At 41.8% G+C, this 22535-nt stretch overlaps 1 protein-coding gene across 2 annotated transcripts; it reads right to left on the bottom strand.

Annotated features, from left to right (window-relative positions):
• Positions 1 to 5571: 5571 nt before the first annotated feature.
• On the bottom strand, positions 5572 to 21294 carry LOC108781455 (Ecdysone-induced protein 75B). Of its 2 annotated transcripts, XM_018549414.1 has the most exons (5): positions 21054 to 21294; positions 20698 to 20786; positions 13206 to 13350; positions 9918 to 10159; positions 5572 to 9564 (listed from the first exon to the last, which is right to left on the bottom strand). In XM_018549414.1, the coding sequence occupies exons 1-5, from the start codon at positions 21292 to 21294 to the stop codon at positions 7609 to 7611; spliced, it is 2673 nt and encodes an 890-aa protein (XP_018404916.1). In that variant the 3' UTR covers positions 5572 to 7608. The 2 variants fall into 2 exon arrangements, with proteins under 2 accessions (XP_018404916.1, XP_018404917.1); XM_018549415.1 differs by lacking the exons at positions 13206 to 13350; positions 20698 to 20786; positions 21054 to 21294 and adding an exon at positions 10649 to 10712.
• Positions 21295 to 22535: the final 1241 nt, after the last annotated feature.

The raw sequence follows: 22535 nt of genomic DNA, 5'->3' as shown, positions 1-22535 counted from the left end.
TGACATAATGTTATTTTACTTATATTTTCAAATCTTTTCTCACTTCACGTTTTTCATTCTCTTTTCCATTTAAGTATCTGTTCCATGTTAATCGCTGATGCAGAAAGAATACTAAGAGAAAAAAATGGTTGCAATTATCACAATTTAACTATAATTATAGTTAATTATGCTATTAACAATAATCACACACACATTACTTAAAAATCTTTAATTTTTTTTAACATATTCCTTAGTTATTATTGTCACATAAATAGTAAATGAAAAGAAAACAGAGTTATATTCAGTATATATATAATCACAATTCCGTTCAGTGAATATAAAAATGTTTATTTCATTTACCATTTATATCTTCATATTTTATTAAAATATTTGAAATTATCATAATTTACAGTATAATTTTTATTATATATTAGAGAGAAAATGTTATAGTATAATAATCTATACATAAATCTATATGTAGATCACTAATCTTATAGCTATAACAACCATAAAAATGGAGCTTCTAACCATAATTATTTTACTGTATAATTACAGTCACAAATACCAAATTTTTTTCTCTCGGTGTATGTTAAGTCATTTGGAAATACCTTGAAAATGCGAGAGTGCCCAGAATTCGACTTCCGTGTTTTTCTTTTAATATCTGCTCACATCTCTTTCTTAAAATAAATGTCAAGTTTGAGAAACTTCTTCTTTCTCTTCTCCAAGGCTCAATCGTGAATAATAAATTTCGTGAGTCTGTGGGTAGCACGAATCATAGATCATTCATCATTGTTGAGAGTAAGATAAATCTTTTGCGAATGTGTTTCAATGTTACGAATTATATTTCGGTCATTTTTATGTTGAGTCAAAGATTATTGGAGAGATGGTAAATTTTAGTACATATTTAATTAATTTTTCAAGTATTTTAGAAAAGCGCAATTTTTTTCTTCTTGTGCTTCGATGTTAAAGAAATGATTCTTTTCAATCTACAATTAAATCTCTGTTGCTTGACATCTATTATAATTTTTTTGTAACTCTGATTCAAATATCTTGTTTGCATTAACCTCAATATTCTATCTGATTGGCCTAGATAAGACATAGATTATTATGTCAATGTATCCTCTTGGCCATTTCTTTTTATGTTACTATCCTTGTGTATAATAATTACTATTGTCAAGTCAAAATGTTTATTATTCAAATTTGAATTACATCTTAAGAAGTTATAAATATATTAATTATATGTTTTTTTTATTAAGTGTCTTTGATAAAACAGTTTCTATAAAATTAAGATAGAATTTGGCATAATATTTTCTTTTTGATACTGAATATCTTTGCACGATTAATATTTCAACGATATCACGATGCTTTATTTACATTTTATGTAAATAATAAATGTCAGGTGTTACAAATATACGCTTTATTTCTGTATTGCAGTATGAAACAATAATATGTTTGTACTAATACTATCGATATTGCAAAAGCTTAAGATATCGCGATCTCGAGACATAGTGAAAAGTGAGAGGAGAGAAACTCGCTTGTTGTCGTTTGACATTGCTCGCGGCTGATAATGAGTGTTTGCTCATTGTTGGCTCAAGGCTTTGGCTCTCCCTCGAACTGGTCAATCTTTATACACACCGTCAGGCACAAAATTAATCCACGCCTTGTATGATGGCCAAGGATGGTAGGTCAAGGTGTAACTACTCATATTCTTCATTGCTTCCTATATAAAAGCTTAAAGCTTTCTCCCTCCATATGATATATTATACTTCTATTTTGAAAATAATATGATAAAAGATAACAAAAGGTGACGTTATTTTTTTCTCAAAATCGGTAGTAAGAATTTTAAACTTCACGAAATTATACAACTTGAAGAAGCGTTTACTGAGAATTTTTTTTTAGAATTTATCTTCAGAATCATGGTAATTGAAAAACAACATTGTATTTTGAAAAATTATGTGATTTTTTCTGATGTTAATGTTTTTACAATAAAATATTAATTAATTTTACTAACAAGTATAGTAAAATTTTAGTAATTTTAAAATATATTAAAGAATTTATGATTTTTTATTGTTTTAAATAGAATAGATATACGAAGTAATGATAAACAAATAAAATATCTTACATAAATTTTAGAATATAATATGATATTTTTAATTTGACTTATTGTTCGTCATTCATAATTTTGTCATACATTCGTAATTTTACCATGATAATTTGTCAACGTTAAAATATTTCTAAACTTAGATTCGGAAATAAGTATGTTTTTTATTATTATTTTCAATGTTTACCTTAGTGAAACGGTAAATTGTATTATTTCTAAAGGAAATACTCTGAAATATTCTAAATACAGTAAACTACGTGTGCATACACATACACAATAAATTTAACGAAGATAAATTTAATCAAGGCAACTCTAGCACGTCTCAAATCTTGTGATGAAACCTGTAGTACGTGAATGCGACCCTAAGGGATTTACTGAAAGGACCTTGGAGAGAATCGGCGGGGGAGAGACTCGCGAGGAGGATTCCATGAAGCAACGCACGTGCCTCTTAAAGACGGTCGAAGGCCATATTGCTCGTAAATTTTCGGGTTGGTTGAGGGGTGAAAAAACCCGGGCCAAATCGAGCTTGCTTCGCGCTTAAGGATAGTGCGTTTTTCGCGAGGGTCGCGACCTTGCTACGTGGAAAATTGTGAAAGGAGCAACAAGGACCGTCGTCGAAGGGCAAAAATCGACGGAATAAGTGAAGGACAAAAGTGTGTTAACCCGGAAGAGCGTTTTGAGTAATAAAAGAAAGATATTTTCACATCCTACACGTATAGTAATATAGAAGGCTCTAATATAATGCATCATTTTAGAAGAAATTATGTTGTCAGAAATAGGTTTGCTGTTTTTATTGTATAAAGAGATGAAATAATAATAAACTTGTAAAAAAATTTAATACAAATCATATCATATTATGATTATATGATCTATTTTGTGAACAATCAACAAATGGCAAAAATGTACAACCTATATAGAATTGGACATTTTAATTTTGTCCGCAAAATGTTTCTACGTATAGTTTAATTAGCAGCAGCGTACAACAAGGAGTTACAATCGCGAGAGTAAACCCATCGGGAATCATCCCGATTGTGTTCGCGATTTTATGTTTGTGGGCCGGCTTTATACTTAGAATCCAATTATCGGAAAGTTACGATGGCGGGCATTGTCTTCGCGATGGAATCCTATACCAACGGCTTGCGTGGTTCGAGGCTACCTTCTACTGGTGTTTGAGAGAATGCGCACTGTCCCTGGACAAGCAGAGTACATTCCCAGACTGGGTTTCAGCCTCCAGGACGCCCTCACATTACGAACCGCGCGTATCCGTCCCCCGCACTTCCGCCCCCCTTCCACGCATAAAAGCCTTCGCACTCTGCGTCTCAGCTAAGGAGCGCGTTCAAGGTTCCGGCCGAGGCCGCAGACACATCCAACGAGATCGGCATCCCCCCTTGTGCTAGTACTCTCCCCCTATGTCAACATAAGGAACAGAGACAATGGATAGTACCTACTAATGCTTATTATTTTTATTCATCTCACTAATAGACAGTCGAAGAATCGGTAATTTCCCGTATATTCGTAAGAATTGCGAATAAAAGGATATTATTTATAAATCAGTGTATTTTGCATAACTGTTGCATTGATTGTATGTTTATAACGCATGCATTAGCAGATTAACAAGCGATCTTTCGGGTTAACCGTATTACACTCTACAGTAAGTTTTACTGAGTGGTTTATTGTTAGTCGATGACTTGTTGTCGATCTCTGCTCGGCAGCTTCTTCTTCATTTTCTTTTTGCCCACTTAATCCGTGACGCGACGATACGCTGACTGACGAATGATAGAAATATAAACTCGAAAGACTCCCCGACATCTGAGAATTAACACGGCTCGTTACAGTCTCACGATTTTATAACGAATGCATGATGAACAAAACTTACATCATGACTTATGCACGATCTCAAGTATACAAATAGTAACTTAATTAACATAGAGCATCATATCTATTTATCTGAGGCAGTAGATATACAAAGTATATAACACATTCATTATATAATATATTTATTATTGGAGTCAAAGCTAATCGTGTGCCGTAATATATTTACGTCAGATAAATTTGAACATGGTCGCTAAATTAGGGGGATAATTAGTTTCCCAATCCAGCTGGGTATTTTTAGTTAATAGCTCATTTTTACCCTTATTCGAAAATACGCCCTCGCGTGACATAGCAATTATGATGAAGCGCATCGACACGATGATGCGGTGGAGGCGAAGTGCAGAGTTCACGATAGGACAGTTCACGTTAGCGAGAACTAGGTTGCGTGGCAACCGACGCCCACGGGGCGCCACGCGCCTCCAATGTAGGTATTTACGCGAGTGGGGTGGCTAGCGTTCCTGTTATACCGCACCTCATCGTAGGCGGATTCGGTGGATCAACGAGAGAGATTGTGTGTCGGGTTCCATGCGGAAAAAGCATGGGAAAACAATTACACAATTAGTGAGCACCGTTACCGGCATTTCTGTAACAATCAACTCGTGCATATCGATTACGATATTAATTTATTATATATGTATATAATTAAATTTATACATTGGACACACGCGCTGTGTTCTTGTTTTATTTTTTTTCTGAAAAGTAAAAACGGATAATTAGATAAAGGCTAGAAACGATTGTTTGGAGTAACCATTTTTTTTTTTCAATCTAATTGATTATTCGGGAGCAAATAATTATTCATAATTAACAATATAAAAAGTGAGAAGATGTTTTGATTCGTCTTTTGTTGTAATCGGTGTCTTCGATAATGCATTCGTAAATTCCAGTCGTATTCGTATCTAAATATTATACTTACCAAGGCTGTGTAAAAGTTCAAGGATCATCAAAAAAAGATATGAACACCAGGACAGCTCAAATGAATATATGGCATGATCACAGAATCGCACAAGTTACATAAATAAGAATTTTTTTAATTCGGTAATACAATTTATTTGTAAAGATATATTTTTTTAAATATACAAAATTCAAGCGCTATCTGATTATTGATACTTGATTGATTATATTAGTTTAGGAGCAATCATAATTGCCTAAAGTCGTTTTTGTTCCTCACGCATTAATATTAATTTTAGAAGTTATTATTAAATACATAAGTGATAATTTAAATTGGAATTTTATTGTGCTTATATATGGAGAAAATAAATAAGAATAAATCGGATATATTTTTGGATGGAGACGAATTTTGAATATTTTGATAGATAGAACAAGAGAGAGATCTCAGATTTTTTTTTATGGAAGAATCGGAAGGCTGTGGGATTAAAGATAAATAAGAAGACAATATTTTTTTATGTATAATTCACCAGACAATGTTTATTCAGACGACCTCACAACTCCCAAGCGTACAAAATGACGTGCTCACTGGGCAATATGCGGGGCTGCATTTCTTGCATGTAGTAGAGTACATTTTATCCATATTTTTCGTTTTTTCCACCAGAAACAACAGCTGTGTTTGTATTCTTCTTAATGGATAGGGAAATATATCATATACTTTATGTATCGTTTACTATAATAATTATGTGTAGTTTATGCATAACAAGTATTACGAATATCAACGCTAGGTTGTCTGCGGGGGAGGGGGGAGGAGGACAAGAATAAGTGTTCGCTCAGTGTGCATATATGTTGCTGTCATGTGTAAATGTATCCATCTTATGTTGTGTATGCGTGTTTTTGTATGGACAGAAGGATTCTACGAAGATTCGCTTGGACAAACGGGTGGATGTGATACATGCGACACGGCGAAGGAAATGCATTCTCTCTTTAGATATAATAAATATAGAGGCCTCTAAGCTGGGGAAGGGATGGGTGTTTAGGAATACAACTGGCTAGGCTATATTTCTAGCCGGAAGATTGAATGTGCTTTTAATACCCCATTCCTCGACGAGTAGATTCCCTTTAATCCGACCGAACTGTTCATTGCAGCTCTATTTAAATCGTTAATTTGAGAACCGAACTAATACGAAACTCAAAATGAACGTGGTTAAAGTGGGCTCCTTCTAGATCGAATCAAGAGAATCTAGTCCATCTTGAAAGGAGGCATAAGTGTGTTTTTCTACAACTGTTTCAAGATCGGTTTACTCGCTCGCAACTCAGCGTGTTGTGAATGTATGCGTATTCGATGCGATGTTCATGCTGAAACTGGGATATGCTGGGTGATTAAAGGGAAGGGGGCGGGGCGGGCGTCTCAACAACACGTCGGCGGCGGCCCACCGCGTATCTTCTAACTTTTCCTCACGATTTTTTTTTTCGAAGCAGAAGAGGTTCACTCGCGCCTACCAGCACATAGCCTTACAAATCTACTATTTACATTGCGTTTCGAAGTTCTACTCGGAACTCCGTTTTGCTCGAGCGCTCCGCGGCTCTTCTCTTTCTCCTTCTTCCCCTTTCTATCTATCTCTTCCTTTTCTCACTCACTACCTTTTCCTCGCTTTCTCTTTCGCAATCCCGTCTCGATCTATCTAATCTGACTTTCATGCATGCACACACAACACATAATATTGTATAACGCGTTTAAGCGGGCCTACGATACCTATCTCGCTATACGACGCGATTAGAGGATACAATTACTTCTCGCGTCGTCTTCCCGACGAAGAGACACGACATGTAATATAAAGGTACGGTAATTGCAAACTGGTGGCCGCGGCGGGCCGATCAGTCTCATAACAAAACGCTTAATTCTTTAAGATCGCGTACGCGATCTTCATTCTCGGTTGCCACCGCGATCAAGAAGCTTTTCGATTTGCCCCGATTCATTTGCACAAGCACGCTCATCCGTCATTCATTCTCTCTTTCCCCATTCATTCTGTATGTCTGCCTCTCATCATTCATGCAAGAGTATCATACGCATCTTTTTCTACACGTACACGAAATGATAATTTTTTACGGTTATGATACCTTACACATATTACAATAATATTAATTAGTTTTATAATATTTAATAATTATAGTAGAGTAGATGATCAATGAATGAGGTGGAGACTGTACAGAATGCGCGATTTCCATGATTATCACATGTAGATAGATTATTAATTTCTGTAACACTCAACCTTTCTTTTTTCCATCGCAGATACTCTATCTTCTAGATATACACCTAGAGTAGATAGGTTTTAGGTAGGTAGACAGGTAGATAGGTGGTTTTAGGTGGATAGGTGGCTCTCCTACACAGCACTGTTGCTTTCGTCGAATCGGCACTTTTATACAAGTGTCCGTTCATCGTCATTTCGCGCACTCGAAAAAAACAACTCGCCACAGAATGTCTGTCTTCCTCGTGATTATACACGGAGATGTACCCTGTCCATTCCTCCGTAACCTCCACCTCCTTTTTTCGCGTGATTTTAGCGATAAGTAGTTTAAATTAATAAATTATTTGGTTTGTCACGCGCTCAGAGCGTCCTGGCACTTTCGTTTCTAGTTAAGAGCCGGGGAAGGTTGTATCGCGTCGCGACGAGTTTCCACCGGTTGATGATTAATGGATCAAACATCCCGGTTTCGCGCGCGCGCACGTCAGTGCATGTTACGGGAAATCACTCGAGCTCGCGAGAACACTACGCTTCGAGAGAGAGGGCCTTGCAGGGTCCAACAAGCGGTCTGGGTGATGGTGATGGCGATGGTGACTTCTTGGACAAGTTCAGCGGTTGCTGACTGTCCGCGATATCAACCTGCAGCTCCATCATGTTCGGACAGCCCGATAACACCGATAACGTAGCCGCCGTACTCGACGTTGGTCTTGGACTCGTGCTCGTACTACTAGTTGCTGCCGCGGAAAGGTACCGCGGAGACGAAGCTGGAGAGTTGACAACAGCGAGATAGTCCGAGGAAGACTGCTGTTGCTGCTGTTGTCGCGCACCTGTTGTCGTCGTGATCACCGAGGTGGCCGGCCATCTGTTCGAATAACTCGTGGTAGCGCATTGCAGGAGACCTTGAGATCCTTGCGTTGAACGTGCAGTTATGGTAGTTGTCGATGCGCATTGTTCCGCGGGTGAAGGCGATGCTGTTGGAGATCTGGGACTAGCCTCGCCCCGCATTATATAGTTATGTATGATGTCTGTACGCTTCAGTTGCTCTGCTGTCATCCGCGGGCCCTCCATCAGACTTCTCGCGAGAGTGGAATGCGTGCTGCTGAGCAAACTCGCGGTTTGCGGGCACTGGGATTGTGTCGTTTGAGTGGGCGGACTGCGCGCTGGTGGCGAAGTTAAGTGCAGATGCAATTGAGACTGCGTGTGCTGAACTATTACGGCCGGCTCAGCCTCGGCACTATCCTTCTGGCGCAAAGCGCGGAACTTTTTGTGGGGCTTGTAAGCTTCGTCCATCAGTGAATTGGTATCATACAAAGGTGGTGCCTGAAGCACACGTTTCAGCACCGGCATGTCCTCGACTTCCTTGTCCTCTGAGCGTGGACTCGAGCACACAGATGTAGGAGCGCTGCTGGCACTGCTGCTGGCCGGTTTGTCAGGTTTCTCGGTACCAGACTCAATTCCGCTATCACTTGGCGAATCCAATTTACGAAAACTGCGACACTGTGGCGGCTGTGGAGTCTTCGATATAGTAGAACGATGAAGTTCGTCATCGCCGGAACTAGTACTGCCAGAATTCGCACGTCGTCTATGCGGACAGAGTCCACCGGCTAGGGTAGCAGCTAGAAGAGGCGCGCTCGACGCATGGTGACCACTGGCTGGTGCTACAGGGTGATATTCCGTCAAGGAGGCAACTTCGCCGCTGCAGGTGCTTTCGGTGCTCGACACGCTACCCAGTGGACTCTTTACTGCTTCGTCTAAAGTTACATCTGAAGCAGATCCCCAAGAAGCCGGAGGTTCTTCTTCCATTGGCCAATGTGCCTGTTGTTGAGGAGTTATGACATGTTGTGTTTGTTGTTGCTGTTGATGTTGTTGCTGAGCTTGCAATTGCTGTTGCTGCTCAGTCATTTTGAAAGCCAGCAACTTTTCAGAGTGGAGGGTGTTCAGAGTTTTTAGGTCGGGTATTTTTTTTAATAGTTCGCGGAGTATATCAGGATGCTGGGGATGGTTCTGTGCTAGTACTGTCTGTAAAGCGTTTCGAAGTTTATTGTGCATACGTTCGACCAGCTCGGTATTGCGAAGCCCAGGTCTGTCGGCGGCGATCACCACAACCGAACAGAATAGTCCCAATTCAGCGTCGGATAATCGCAAGGAATTGACTCTCTCCGCGAAGTCGAACATCGAGTCCATTAGGAATCGCGCATTACTGCTATTATGGATGGACTCCCGTTTGAGCACTTGGCCATTTAAGCAGATCATACTGTTCGTTTGACCATCGAACATGCAGGCCAGTCTTACGAGCAGCACCTCGAAAACGCCAGCCTTCAATAAAGTGACCTGGTCGTCCTGTGCCAGTAGGTTGAATCCAGGTATGCGCTTCGCAAATTCCACGACACCGCGTATGGCCGGCGAGAACCTTTTGGAGAAGTCTTGTAGTAACTCTTGCTGCCCGGTCAATGGTTGCGGATTAGGATTCAAGGGGCATGCCTGTAACAGAAAGAACCGAATTCCAAGGTCAGGAGGCAATGAATCGTTAAATCATGCTGAAGGTCGCCTGTATCGTTACTGATACTCGGAAGAGCATACCAGGCGTCCTCGCGTGGCGGGACGAGAAGAAGCGAAACATTTACACGCTCTTGTCGGGTCTCGCTTCCTCCTTCACCGAGGTCGCCTGGTTCTCGCATTATTTCCGCGTAGAACGCTTGAAAGATCAAGACGGCCCAAGGCCCACGTAGTTATTATTGACGTCAGCGTACACGCCGACCGCTCAAATCTCAAAGCGAAACGAATGGCTTGCGTAACTCGCGTCAATGTCAAGAGGAAAGGTCGAGCTTGTTTACCAAGGTTGGTGGACATGCAGTGTAGTTGGGAGTCTCGCGGGCTCTGGCGAGGATTGGGGCCACTTTGTCCCTGGTGAAGTCGCATGTGTCGATATGGGCTCGCACTACGGTTGTGAGCAGACGTTGTTCATCCTCCAGCTCGGCCGCTACCGCCTTTTCTTGAGAACGGCTATGGGAGCTCTGCTGCATAGCAGCCAAAATCCTGGCCTTCTCACGCTTAGGCACGCGGCCGAATCGTACCGCTGTAATCAAAAACAGGCAAAATCAAAGGGTTAGATGTATGTTGATTTGAAGCTCGTACGTCGCACGAAAAAGGAAGGACGACGATAAATAGTTAATGCGATCAATGGGTGAATCATGCAACGGACCCGACCGCTATCGCGAGATGACCTTCGCATAAACGAATGTCGGCACTCGCGTGATGTTCGTATAAGTCATATGAGAGAGTCGAAAGAAACGCGACTCTCGATCACGGTAAAACCGACGGCCATTCAAAGCGTGAGTACCGTCGCACCAGATATGGTTTCGCGCCAAAGGTGAAAAAAAGTCAGAGGGGAAAGCGCACGACTTTCTCGCGGGAGAGATGAAAGTGCCGCGCGCTCACGCGCGCAGAAGCGCTGCTACTCCACAGTGCTACGCGTTATACGAATCTTCAATTAGAAAGTACGGTAAATGTTCTATCGAAACCACTCTAATGTCGGTATTGTTATCATTGTTAAAAGGACACCTACGTGCATTGTGATAGTTGACTACTCCGTTGAGGATTCCTTTCAGAATTGGTAACTCGTCTCCCATGACGGTTCAGGGAAACGCACCACGTTAAATCTCGGAACAATTTTTGATTTTATCGCACTTTCACGCACGTGGTTGACTTCTCTATCAGCACCAGATCACCTACCGCCTGACACCGCGGTTGCCACTCTGTACGCGAGGACTCCTTGACTTTAAGATTGCGTGTTCTTGACTGATAAGCCACGAACGATCCCTCTCGGCTGACTCGCGGGTCGCGGGTCACTCCAAGCGATCGCACAGCGCGAAATAGCGCGTGGCTGCGTCGGAGAGGTTTGCCGCTCAGAGTTTGAAAAACGGGCGCGACTGCAGTACGCGTGCAAACACGAGACAGCATCACCGCCGACTGAGTGATGTTCCGCGGTTGCGTTCAACAGCCCCTCCACTTATTCAACCATCAACGACCCCCACCATCGCGCGCGAATGTGGCCTTTGCCGAGCCTTTGGCCTTGAACTTGGTTTCAGCGACAGCCGCACGAGGCGTACCGCCGACCTATATACACACTATATAACGAGCAAATATACGACGCGTCAAGCCGTAGCACCCGGCGCAAAGAGTGAGAGAGATAGTTAAATTTCTCTATGCGCAGATGCGAATTTCCTTTGTCGGGGGTAACTTACCCTCGACGACCTTGTGCAACCCCTTGCTAGCTACCTGCTCTGTCACCAGCTGTCGATAGTCAGCTTTATCTATTTGCGGACTATCGATCTTTAATGTTAAGGACGTGCTGGTCCTATGAGCTAAAGCAAACTATTCATTTAGTTTATCATCTTGAATCTTTAGCAAACGTACAAAGTTATGTATAACTTTAGTTACGGTTAATCTAATCACGAGAGCAGTTAACGGGATATTAATGGAAGATTATATCTGATGTAGTAATATATACCATGTAAGAAAATCAAAGTATTCTACACGAAGAGTAATTGATCAGGAATCAGAAGTGCAATTTCCAACATCTCTGTTTTTCTAATTTGAAACTTATCAATTCTGCACCAAGTTCGTTTTAATTAATTTTATCTTATGATAGAAAATCTTGTCATTGAAATCGTATTTATAAAGATTTGTAATGTTCTTTATAATTATTTTTTATAACTAAGTACAATGCTATAAAAATAAAAAAAAAACGCGGTCGATCATAATAATGATGTCGACAAGTTATCCGTAGCAAGGCTTGAAGCGTTATGACCAGTTAGTCACGTACAGCTCTGGCCAGACGGTAGCCCGCGACGAGAGCATGCGCCTACCAGCTAGGTAGATTCAGATGATGTAGAAGAGGGGAGATCGATGAAGGAGAGGAACGGTATCGAGGAAGGGGAATGTAGTTAGGAAGCAAAGTTCGCGAGGTCTCCGCATGGAGTGTAGCGCCACGCGACAGCGCGCCATCGCCGTCGGTGGGGGATAGTTGCGTTCCACGACCGAAGAAGCCAAGCAAGCGACAACGATCGTTCGCCTGAAGTGGGGAATGAGAAGGACGACGACGGAGTGCGGCGACAGAGGCGCGGTAGCTGGGAAAGGAGGGTGGAAGAAGGTGGGAGGATCACCGGGGGACGTAGCGGCGAGTAGCGGTACTCTTTCTACGGACACCAAGTCACCCGCCAGACGATCAACGGCCGTCTATTGACCCCGCGAATCGCGTTGATATTGATAGTACTTTTTCGCATTGATTTTTAAGACGAAAGATCATTTTCATGTCATACGCATTTGTAGTGGATAAATCGATTATATTTTTGACTATACTCGAGCCATTATAACTATTTGAAAAATTGCACCAACGTGAATTAATCCGCAAAAATTATAAAAATATAAAATTTTATAGTTATCTAGAGAGAAACGCGTTCTAATTTTGTCGGAGGAATACGATATATATTTATATATACATATATATATATATATATATATTGGCGCCCGCGCGACATGTCGACGACCTAGGTCAATGATCTGGGTGGGAGATGCTGTGCAGCATCCCGCGCAGCTGCGATACCGATTATTCGATAAAAAGCGACCAGGATTTTATCAATTCGTCGAAAAGAAAGCAAGATCTGATTACGCCAATTGAAAGATAATCGCAGTTGCTTTCTCAAACGGCGAATTGGCCACTTTCGCCCGTTGCGACACTCCATCGTGTCGCGAGGAACGACGTTACGCAAACGGTCAATGACCCGGTAAATTAAATTTTAGAAACTCTTTTGTGGAGAATATGACGCACGAAAAAAAGAAAGAAGAAACATGCGATGCTTTACTTAATTGACGTAACAAATTTTGATCAAAAGGACACTCTGAGTATTTGCGAATATGTTTACGGGATTAGCGATATAGCGTTTCTTGAAACAAAATTATATATTCTATTACATTTTAGAATTGTTTAATTTGTTTCAACTGTTGACTAGGATTAAGGCCAAATTATTTGAGATAATCCGCAATATTTCTTTCAACTTACATCAAATTTTACTTAAAACTACAAAGTTAATTCTCATACATAAAATATTAAAAAGACTCACCATCACGACTCATGCCGACAGCGATGCACTTTTTGAGACGGCAATATTGACAACGATTTCTGTTGATTCTGAGGATGCTGCACTGTTGATTCTTGGTGCACGGACGATACTGAATCTTTTGTTGGATGCTCCGACGAAAGAAACCCTGCGAATCACCAACAAAACCTTCGTCAATCTGACCGTCACTGTCCGACGAAGACCCCGATGAGCAATCGGTCCCCGAACGCGGGGCGGCCAAGTCACATTCGCACAAGCACCCCATTAATTCACTCCAGCTGAGATAAAAATCGCACGGCGTCTAACAAACCGAACGAATACGACAAACCACCACGCGGTTTGGTGGGGTCACACGGATTAAAAGATTATCACTTGCTACGTATCCTTCAGTTCGAAACTAATGACGCTATCTAAGCTAGAGTATTCTCTGCGAAAACAGGAAATCTATCTTTGGTCGCTTGCATCGGTCACTGTCCTCACGTAATTCGCGTTCACCAAACCCGCGTGGAGTCTTTTCTCGGATACTCGGCTCCACGGTGGACGCGCGTACCTAAGTACGACGCGAGTTTCGTAGGGGAAAGAAGCGACCGTTTGTATCGAAGCTTGGCTGTGGACTGGCTCTTTCTAGCACAGAGAACATAGAGCCTCGGCACATTGCCTCTGGCGTACCGAGGTGGGGGACACTGTGACCTAATTCCCGGACGTTCACCCGCAGTTCACCGCGTGAAAGTGAGAGTCCCCCTTGCGCGGACTGGCGCTCCTCGGCCGTCTCCCTCTTTGGGTTCTCTCTTTCTCCAGTTCCCAGTTTCTCTCACTCGCACTGAAGTGAACCCTAGATGATGTCCTCTTCGTCGTATCTACTACAAGCGCTACCATAGAGGCTCGCGGGCGCTCTACTAACGGGTTTCTTCCCTCCCTCCTCCCCACCTATCAACCGGAGGAGCCACCCTCTCCGAACGACCTGCCCTACCTCCACCTCTCGGTTCCTACCCTCGCGTTGATACTCCTCTAATATCCACCTACTCCTACTCGCAAATAAGCGTGAATATACAAATGCCTTGTCTATTTATGTATCATTTTTATCTTTACTTCCTATCTCGTTAATCGTTTTGGAGCTGAAAATGAAGAAGATGAGAGTTCGGAATGAATAAAAATTGAAAAAGGGGTAGGTTATAGTATGAAGGAACTTCCCGTTGTGTATCGGTCAGCGACCTCGCGAGACGATTACGTAACGTGCAACGCGTGGGGGACCCTTCGTGAAACTTCTATATGTTTCTGTGTTCGTCATGTTGTCGTCGCTGTCGTCGTCGTCGTCGTCGTTGTCGCGTCGACGACCGCGGATATACGTCGAAGCACGTACGCATACGAAAAGTTGGCGATGCTCGTCGCCGAGTAACTCTGCCGTGACGTCAGATGCGCGACCTCGCCTACCTCAACTTCGTGCGGAGCTCATCGAGAGAACGATGTACCGTTGCACCTCCGCGCCCGGGCTGTCAATCGGCGCGAGCGTTTGATGCAAGTCAATGAACTGTCAGCGTTACCAATGTTAAGCATCGCTGCCTTCGATTTTAACCGGTTGAGTCTGATGACAAAATACGTCTTTGATCCTTCGTATAAAAGAAAGTAGCGCGTTCCAAATGTCAGATAATTTACGTAATAATCAATACAAATCAATAATAAAATTGTAAAATTAAGATTCACTTTGAAATTTAATTTATTATGATGTATCTCAAATATCGTTTTTACAATCTCGAAAATAACTCTCTGAAAATACTTTAATAATTAAATCTTTAGATTCTTTGCGAAAGATCATTGGAATTACAAGGAAATGCTATCTAGCCACGAATTATCATCGTGCCCGGACGAAGCCAGCAACCCCTGTTGAACCTCTCGGTCGACGGGAATCCACCGAGCAAAGGGTGAAGGAGGTGTGTGGGGGAATGCGGTGCATCGATCTCTCGAACCGTGCATGGCCCGTGACGGGTCAGGGGGCGACCACCTTCGCGCGTTACCTCAAGTTACGAATGTTCCTTTGCGCACGCGTCTTATTCTCAAAATCTTTATAAGAGGCTAGAGAATGGTATAATACTTTATCTAATACTAAAAATAATTTCAGATCTCATTTTAATTTGTGCGCAAACTCGATACAGATATACTTTTAAATACTAATAACAGAAATGTTCCCTTTACTTAACAATCGCTACAGCGAGCACTGAATTCAACAATAGTTTCAGGAAAAATGCGTTGAGAGGAGAATCAAATAAAACTTTCGCCGAGTCGAGAAAGTTCTGTTATTCTCTGTTCTCAATTCCGCAACAAGAAAAAAATCTCATTTCCGCAAGACCTTATTAACCGAGAAATTAATTACTGCTAAAGAGTAGACTACATTATGTTTAAAAGAATTGTATGAAAAATGCATTAATTTTTGATACTAGAATTAAAATACTTAATAAAGTAACGCTGTACGGTATAATGTACGATGTATGTAAAAATTGATATCGTAGATTTTCTTGATTCCACTCTGGGATGGAATCGCGCGGAGATTATCTCGACGATTTAGTGGAACCGTCGTTGTCCGGCCGACGGCCGTTCAAGTTCCAATTTTATTTTCCGTAGAAGTGCAGCGACGACACTAGTAGCTGGCAGAAGAGACGTTGGTCGGTGACGGTGGTACGGGGTTGTATAAGCGTTACACGCTTGCATATACGTGCACATATATAAGTGAAGAGAGTGTGGGATATACACACGATGTGGTCGCGGGGCCAACGACCGGAGCGCGCGACTGCTGCAACGAATAGGGGAGAGGAGGGAAAAGGGGGATGGCGATCTGTCTGAGGGACGGTAGGGGAAGGTGAGCGTATCTGCTACCGAAGAGTGGGGGTGTGAGGTACCATAGTAAAAGTAGGAGGTTTGATGCCAAAGAGGGAGAGAGGAGGACGCGAAACGGAGTAACGGTGACGTACGTAACACGCGCGTGTGCGCGTGCGCGCCGCTCCAACAGTCGCGACACTCTCCGCTCTGCTTGGGGGCATTAACCGCTCGCTCGTTCGCTAGCTCGTTCTAGCACTCTCCTACGACCCCAAGAATTTGCCGTTCCGTTCTGTTGCCCGGGCATCGATATCGGTAAAGTCGATCGCAGAGGTCAGAGATGGTTGCTCCCGTGCGCACACAGTTTTGTACCCTACTGATACTACGGAACGATATAACGGCGATTTAGTTATAATATCAGGTATCGCGATTTTGATTGGTCTTACGTAAATGAGAGACTTGTTAAATCATTGTGCGTTCATATATTAGTATTCATGAATCCTAATAAAAAATCATGTTGACATTCACTTCCCTGCGTGAAATGGGTCTATAAATGATTAAAAATTTGTTTAACTGTTTTTTTTTCTGGAAATGCTTGTTTAAATCAATACCGTTGTCAATCAATTATTATTAATTTGCACAACGGGATTTACCCTTGTGAATTTCGTATCCTTTCAGAAGTCATAATGCTCGCTAACGCACGTATACAAGCGACAGGAGTGATCCATTATACTGTTCGCTGATGATATCGTGTTTCGCGGGACGAATTTATCGAGTGTAAAAATTGCGGCGGTCCGATTTCGCCCTGCGGGGAAGCGTTATCTCGAAGAGCTCCCGCTTCGGTGGACAAATACCACGTCGAGCGAACACCTACCACGATAATAAGCGGCTGACCCGATTCTAAAGTAGATGCACCGGGGTCGGTAACCTCAAGCGAGCACCGAAATACTCGCGCAATCAAATGAAAATGAGATCGCGACTCGTTACGACGTCAAAAATGACGGTTATCCGAGAGAGGAGGGGAGAGTGGGGGGGGAAGGCTTCCCTACGGGAAGAGGGTGTGCGGTGAGGGCACGAGGGAGGAGGAGGAGGAGAGGGAGGAGGAAGAGGGAGAGTGACGTAACTGGCTCGGAGGGTCGACGACCGGAGGGTTAATGCTCCGGTCGCCTGATTTCAACCCTCCGGAAAAAGCACCGACGTGCACCTCCACCGATTGTTTTGTATCACGAAGATTTAAAGAGGAGCTTCATATTACTAAAAAGTTTCATTCGTTTCCTAAATAATAATTTTTAATGCCTTCGAGAAAATTAATCGCGCAAGAGTTTTAACTTTTCGTTTCAGAATTCCAATTGGTTTGCTAGAATTTTATACATTAAATTTTAGTTTTTATATTTTTCTATGATAAAAATTTTTTTAATTATAAACTCGAATCCAACGATAATATAGGATTGAAAGATGTTTAATCAGATCAAGCTATGTTTACAAGTTAACTATAGCACGTTATATTAATGAAAACTCTGCCGTAGAAATTATATTTATTTAACAAATCTAATTCGCTGCGATATGTACCGTTATGATGGCAAGAGTAGAGCGATAATAGCGCCATTCGACTATTCTCGAACTGCAATCGATTTAACTCAAATTGATCTAAAATATTCAAAATACGTCTTCTATTTTATTCTGCTGTATGATCCTTTAATAAATTGAGATGCTTTATTTCTCAATAAATTAGAAGAGGTTGAAATACTCGGTACTGTTATTACTGCTTTTAAGTTGATTTATTTCATATTTATATTAAAAGAAGGTTTAGATATATTTGGTTCTTAAATCTTGACAGTTCAAAATTTCAAATTCTTTGTCTTTTGTCTATTTCTGAAATATTTCCGAATCTATTAAATAATAATACAAAGTGTGTGTGTGTGTGTGTGTGTGTGTGTATATATATATATGTATAAGAATATCGTACTGGCTTTCTTGACAGTCATATGACGTTTTACATGTTGCGTCAGTAAGTTTTTTCTTCTGTGACGAAATTAATATTTCAGTAGTGCAATCTATGATGCGAAGAGAAAAGTAGCGTTCTGATGACAGTAGAGCGAAATAGTGCAACTGTGTAGTGGTGTGACCGAGCGACCTAGTCTTAAAGATATCCAACACTCTTCCGCGTTCTCTTCCCTTTCCACAAGCCCCTCTTCCAGTACTTTAAGACGCTCTACCGCTAGCGGCTAGGTCACTCGGTGGAGACTCGTTCGGCTTAGTGCCTCTTACGGCGCTGCGGCTATAAGTACTGACCTAGTCAACCAGTCGGGGACCATGACTCTCTGTCCGAACGATTAGTCTCTTCAGTGAATTTCAACCGTCGGAACGACGTTACAAAAAAACAGGAAGATGACATTACAGAAGATGTAGGCGAAGAAAAATTTTTAATCAGGTGTTTCATATAGAATGTGGTCGATGTAGGTCTTTTTTCTATGCCTACAATAGAGGCAATGAAAGCAGATGTACCTGCTGATGTGCTCTTGGTCGACGAATACTTTCGCTTCCCTACGGTAATCGTCATCTTGCTTTTTCGATAGGCCCTAACTCTCTCTTTCATTTCTTCTCTTTTAGGTTCACCCCTGGTTTCTTTCCGGTGGGATGTTTTTTGACAGCTCGGTTCGATTATTTCAATGAAAGAGACCACCAGAACAAATTGTCATATTATTATGAAACGTTTTCAAAGAAATGTATTTGAGCAGTGTATATTTCTAAGAACGTTTGTTCAAAACATTTCTTGGATAAACGTACTATAATTTCTTAGTAGATATAATTCCTTTTTGCAAAACTATAATAAATAAAGATTAGCAAAGTTTATCGAAATATTTAAATCTCTTAATCATTGATTCATATTTGTATGTATAACATATTACCAAAAAGTTCTTTCATTAAATTCAAAAAGAGAGGAAGTCCTTCTATCAACAAATTTTCTAATGACCGATTTCTTCACCTCTAGATAAGTTGCCAACAACTTTATTTTTTATAAAATATATATATATACTTATACAAAATATTTCCTATTTGAATACAATCGTCACACAGGTTATGTTATTTATATCTTTTATGGTCAATTTCTTCATCTCTAGGTAACTTTATTCGTAAGATATCTGGGAAATAATTCATGAATAAAATTATCTAGGGATGAAGAAATTGACCATAAAAGATATAAATAACATAATCCTTGTGATAATTGTATTCAAATAGAAATCCTGTAAAAGTATATATATTTTATAAAAAGAATTAATAACGTGAAACACGAGATTAGAAGAAAGACGATGCACGTCGTGCACGAAGTTGTTGCACGAGTGGTCTAAGTTGATCTACGAGCATGAACGATGCGCGGTACCTGGTAGCGTGACCACCTCCACTACATCGCGCGGTTATGGAGGTGGTAAAACTGGCGGTGGGTAGTGGCGCCATTCCTTCACTTCCTAAAACGCATCGATAGCCGGTGCTGACCCTACTATCCGCTTCCGGCCAAGTCGACGCATACAAGCGAAACAAAAGACGCCGATCTAGTTATAATTTAGACAACTCGGAAAGTTTCTCGTGACGAAAAAAAATTCGATATTTCTTAACATCTCTACATTAAGAAGACAATTAAATTGCAAAGTAATTTAGTTTGAATAATATTTTAAAATTTTCTTTGACCATTGAATTTTAGTTGACAAGGTTTGACTTGAACATTAGTCAAAATTCAAAGAATCACAAATTGACGAAAAACTCTCAAAGAATTATATACCTGCTTTGAACCTTTTTTAAAATTCTGTTGAAACGGAAATACTTTAGTGGTAAAAAATCTGTCATATTTTCTAACTGTATTTTTTTTTTCTACCGAACATAATTTTAAACGGCACAAAGACGGAATCCATTAGAATATATTGAACGATTAGGATCTATTGATTGATGCTTGTAACTATGATGCATTTATCATTTTATTAACCGTTAAAAAATATGTGTACAATTATGACGATGGCCCTGGCAATAAATTAAAAGAGTAAATTGAAAAAGGCCTTCACGAGATCCTCTGCCGATATAGAGGAACTGCCGGGTCGTGAAATAACTTCAAGGACCACCTCAAATCTCTTATAATTTCCGCGTGACCAAGGTTCCTCCGCGTGGTCGACAACTTCTATGTAGCCTTGGTCTCACATCACGCATTTACATTCACATACATTCACTCTGATCGCACCGCACAGCACCGCGCATTTGCAATTTCGATATTCTTAGATAGAAGACGCTATAACGCATCTATAATTTTAAAATCTATAGATTCTTGAAATAATTTGAAGTTAATCTTATGAGAATTCGACTATATTTTCGTTTCTATAATTTTATCATTTTTTAACATTGTAAGTATAAACTTTATAAAATTATTTTTAATTCTTACTTTTTCGATTATATATATGAATTAATCGATGTTTACAATAAAGTAAGTTCAGTTCTCTCGACAAAACTGGAACGAATTTACATATCGAAATCGCTTGGCGTGAAAACACATGGCATTTCCGATTGCTCATACGAGATTAGATTTCGTCAGCGTTCGATTTAAAAATCCGCACAAAGGATTGTAACGTAAGACTTGGAAGAGACGATAGCCAAAGGAATCGGATCACTATGTAATTGACAACTGATCTGTCGCGGTACTCACCTTGCATCCCTCGCAGGAGTGAACTCCATAATGAAAACCGGATGCCTTGTCACCGCAGACCCGGCATAACACGGTGGTCCCGTCGAATTCTGAAACAAACGAGAGAAGCGCATTCCATTAATGCAGATCGTAACGATATCCTCTCCTCTCGCGCTGCGCGAGAGAAAGGTGGGAGGGAAAGAAGAACACTTTCTCCTCTCTCGCGCGTGTAGCGGGTTACAGCATCGCGCTGCATTACAACTTTCTGCTTTCACCCACTGTCGTGGTATCGCAGTCCTACCCGTTTTATATTCGTACGCCAATCGTCAATTATATTATTCGTTATGATCTCGGCATTGTAAAAGAAACACGCGTACCTATGTTAAGTTCAGGCTCGGGTTTAGCGGAAGAAACAGTCGAATCCATCGTCGGCATATTAGGACTAAGATGATGATCTGCTAACTGCATCACGTGATATGGACTAGACATGCCTCGACTGGGTACACGCGGCACGGTGGACGCGCGAGAATCGTGCGAGGATACGTTGGGAATCAGCAATTCAGGTGCGGGTGATGTGACCAGCGTGTCCTGCGCACTACTGTCTGGAGTAAGAATCATGTTTGTTCGGGAGGGTTTCTGCTATTAACGCTCTCCTTCCCGACGGAAATAACATTCGTTTATTCACAACACTGCACTGAGAAAAAAAATTGCAAAGTTCACATATTGTTTATGTTATTACATTACATTACTGTTCACACAGGTTTACGATACTGTTCCACTTGTTCTCATCTCGCTCTCACTGTCACTACGCTCACTTACCAATCACTAAATATTGATTTGCATGCACGCGCGCGAACGTCCACGTGCGACTCTTGTTCAAGAACTCGGCGAATATCGAAGCACGCAAATAATCGGCGCGATTTGCGACTGTGCAGAGGTTACGGCCAGACGTTACAGCGAAGCTCGCGACAGACGACGGATTGGAAGCGGAGCTGAGCGCGAGAGGATGGTAGCCTGAAGAGAGAGTGAAAGTAAGTCTTCGCTCGAGGGAGGTTCGCGTTGGTCTGACTCTTGTTCGGCGCTGCCGAGTGTTGGTTACCTGGGGGCCGTGCAGCCCTTACTCTGAGTAAGTCGGAGGTGGAGGGGAGGGATTGATGTGCCTGCTCGGCTGCCACGCTATCAGGCTACCTCGACCATCTACAATGTCTACGCCCTGGCTACCTAGTATGTAGTAGAGGACACTCAACACATTGCTCCGTAAGCTCTCTTACAGGGCCCCCCGAGAGAGTTCATCGTATTTTCAATGTTGGAGGTCACTGACAAGTCGTTACGGGCCCGTCGCAGTGTGCCGTGCTGTCGCCGCCGTGACGGGCCCGACCAATCGGCCGTCAGCTCGGCGGGCCCTCAGTCGCACGATTGGTCCGACTCTTCCCTACCACGTCTACCACAACCGGCCGGCGAAGTCTCCTTCCTCCCGTTGGAGGAAGTTCATCGGCCGAAACCTTGACTGAATTACCCCGCAGCAGCGGCCAAGGCCATGCGCCCTCTCGCTCGAGCTAACCGCGAATGTAGTGATTGTCGCATTGCTTCTCTTTCTCTTTCCCCCCTCTCTCGTTCTTTCTCTTTCTCTTCCTCTTGCTGTCTTCTTGTCTTTCTTCTTATGTCTCTTTCCCTTTTTATATTTCTCTCTCTCTCTCTCTCTCTCTCTCTCTCTCTCCCTCTCTCTCTCTCCCCCTCTCCCCCTCTCCCCCCCTCCCCCCCCTCTCTCTCTCTCTCTCTCTCTCTCTCTCTCTCTCTCTCTCTCTCTCTCTCTCTCTCCCTCCCTCTCTCTCCTCTTGCTCGCTCTTTCCTCTCTATAT

The sequence above is a fragment of the Cyphomyrmex costatus genome, unplaced genomic scaffold (genome assembly GCF_001594065.2).
Source record: "Cyphomyrmex costatus isolate MS0001 unplaced genomic scaffold, Ccosl1.0 scaffold815, whole genome shotgun sequence".
NCBI classification, from domain to species: Eukaryota; Metazoa; Arthropoda; class Insecta; order Hymenoptera; family Formicidae; genus Cyphomyrmex; species Cyphomyrmex costatus.
This window is presented reverse-complemented; position numbering and strand designations above follow the sequence as displayed.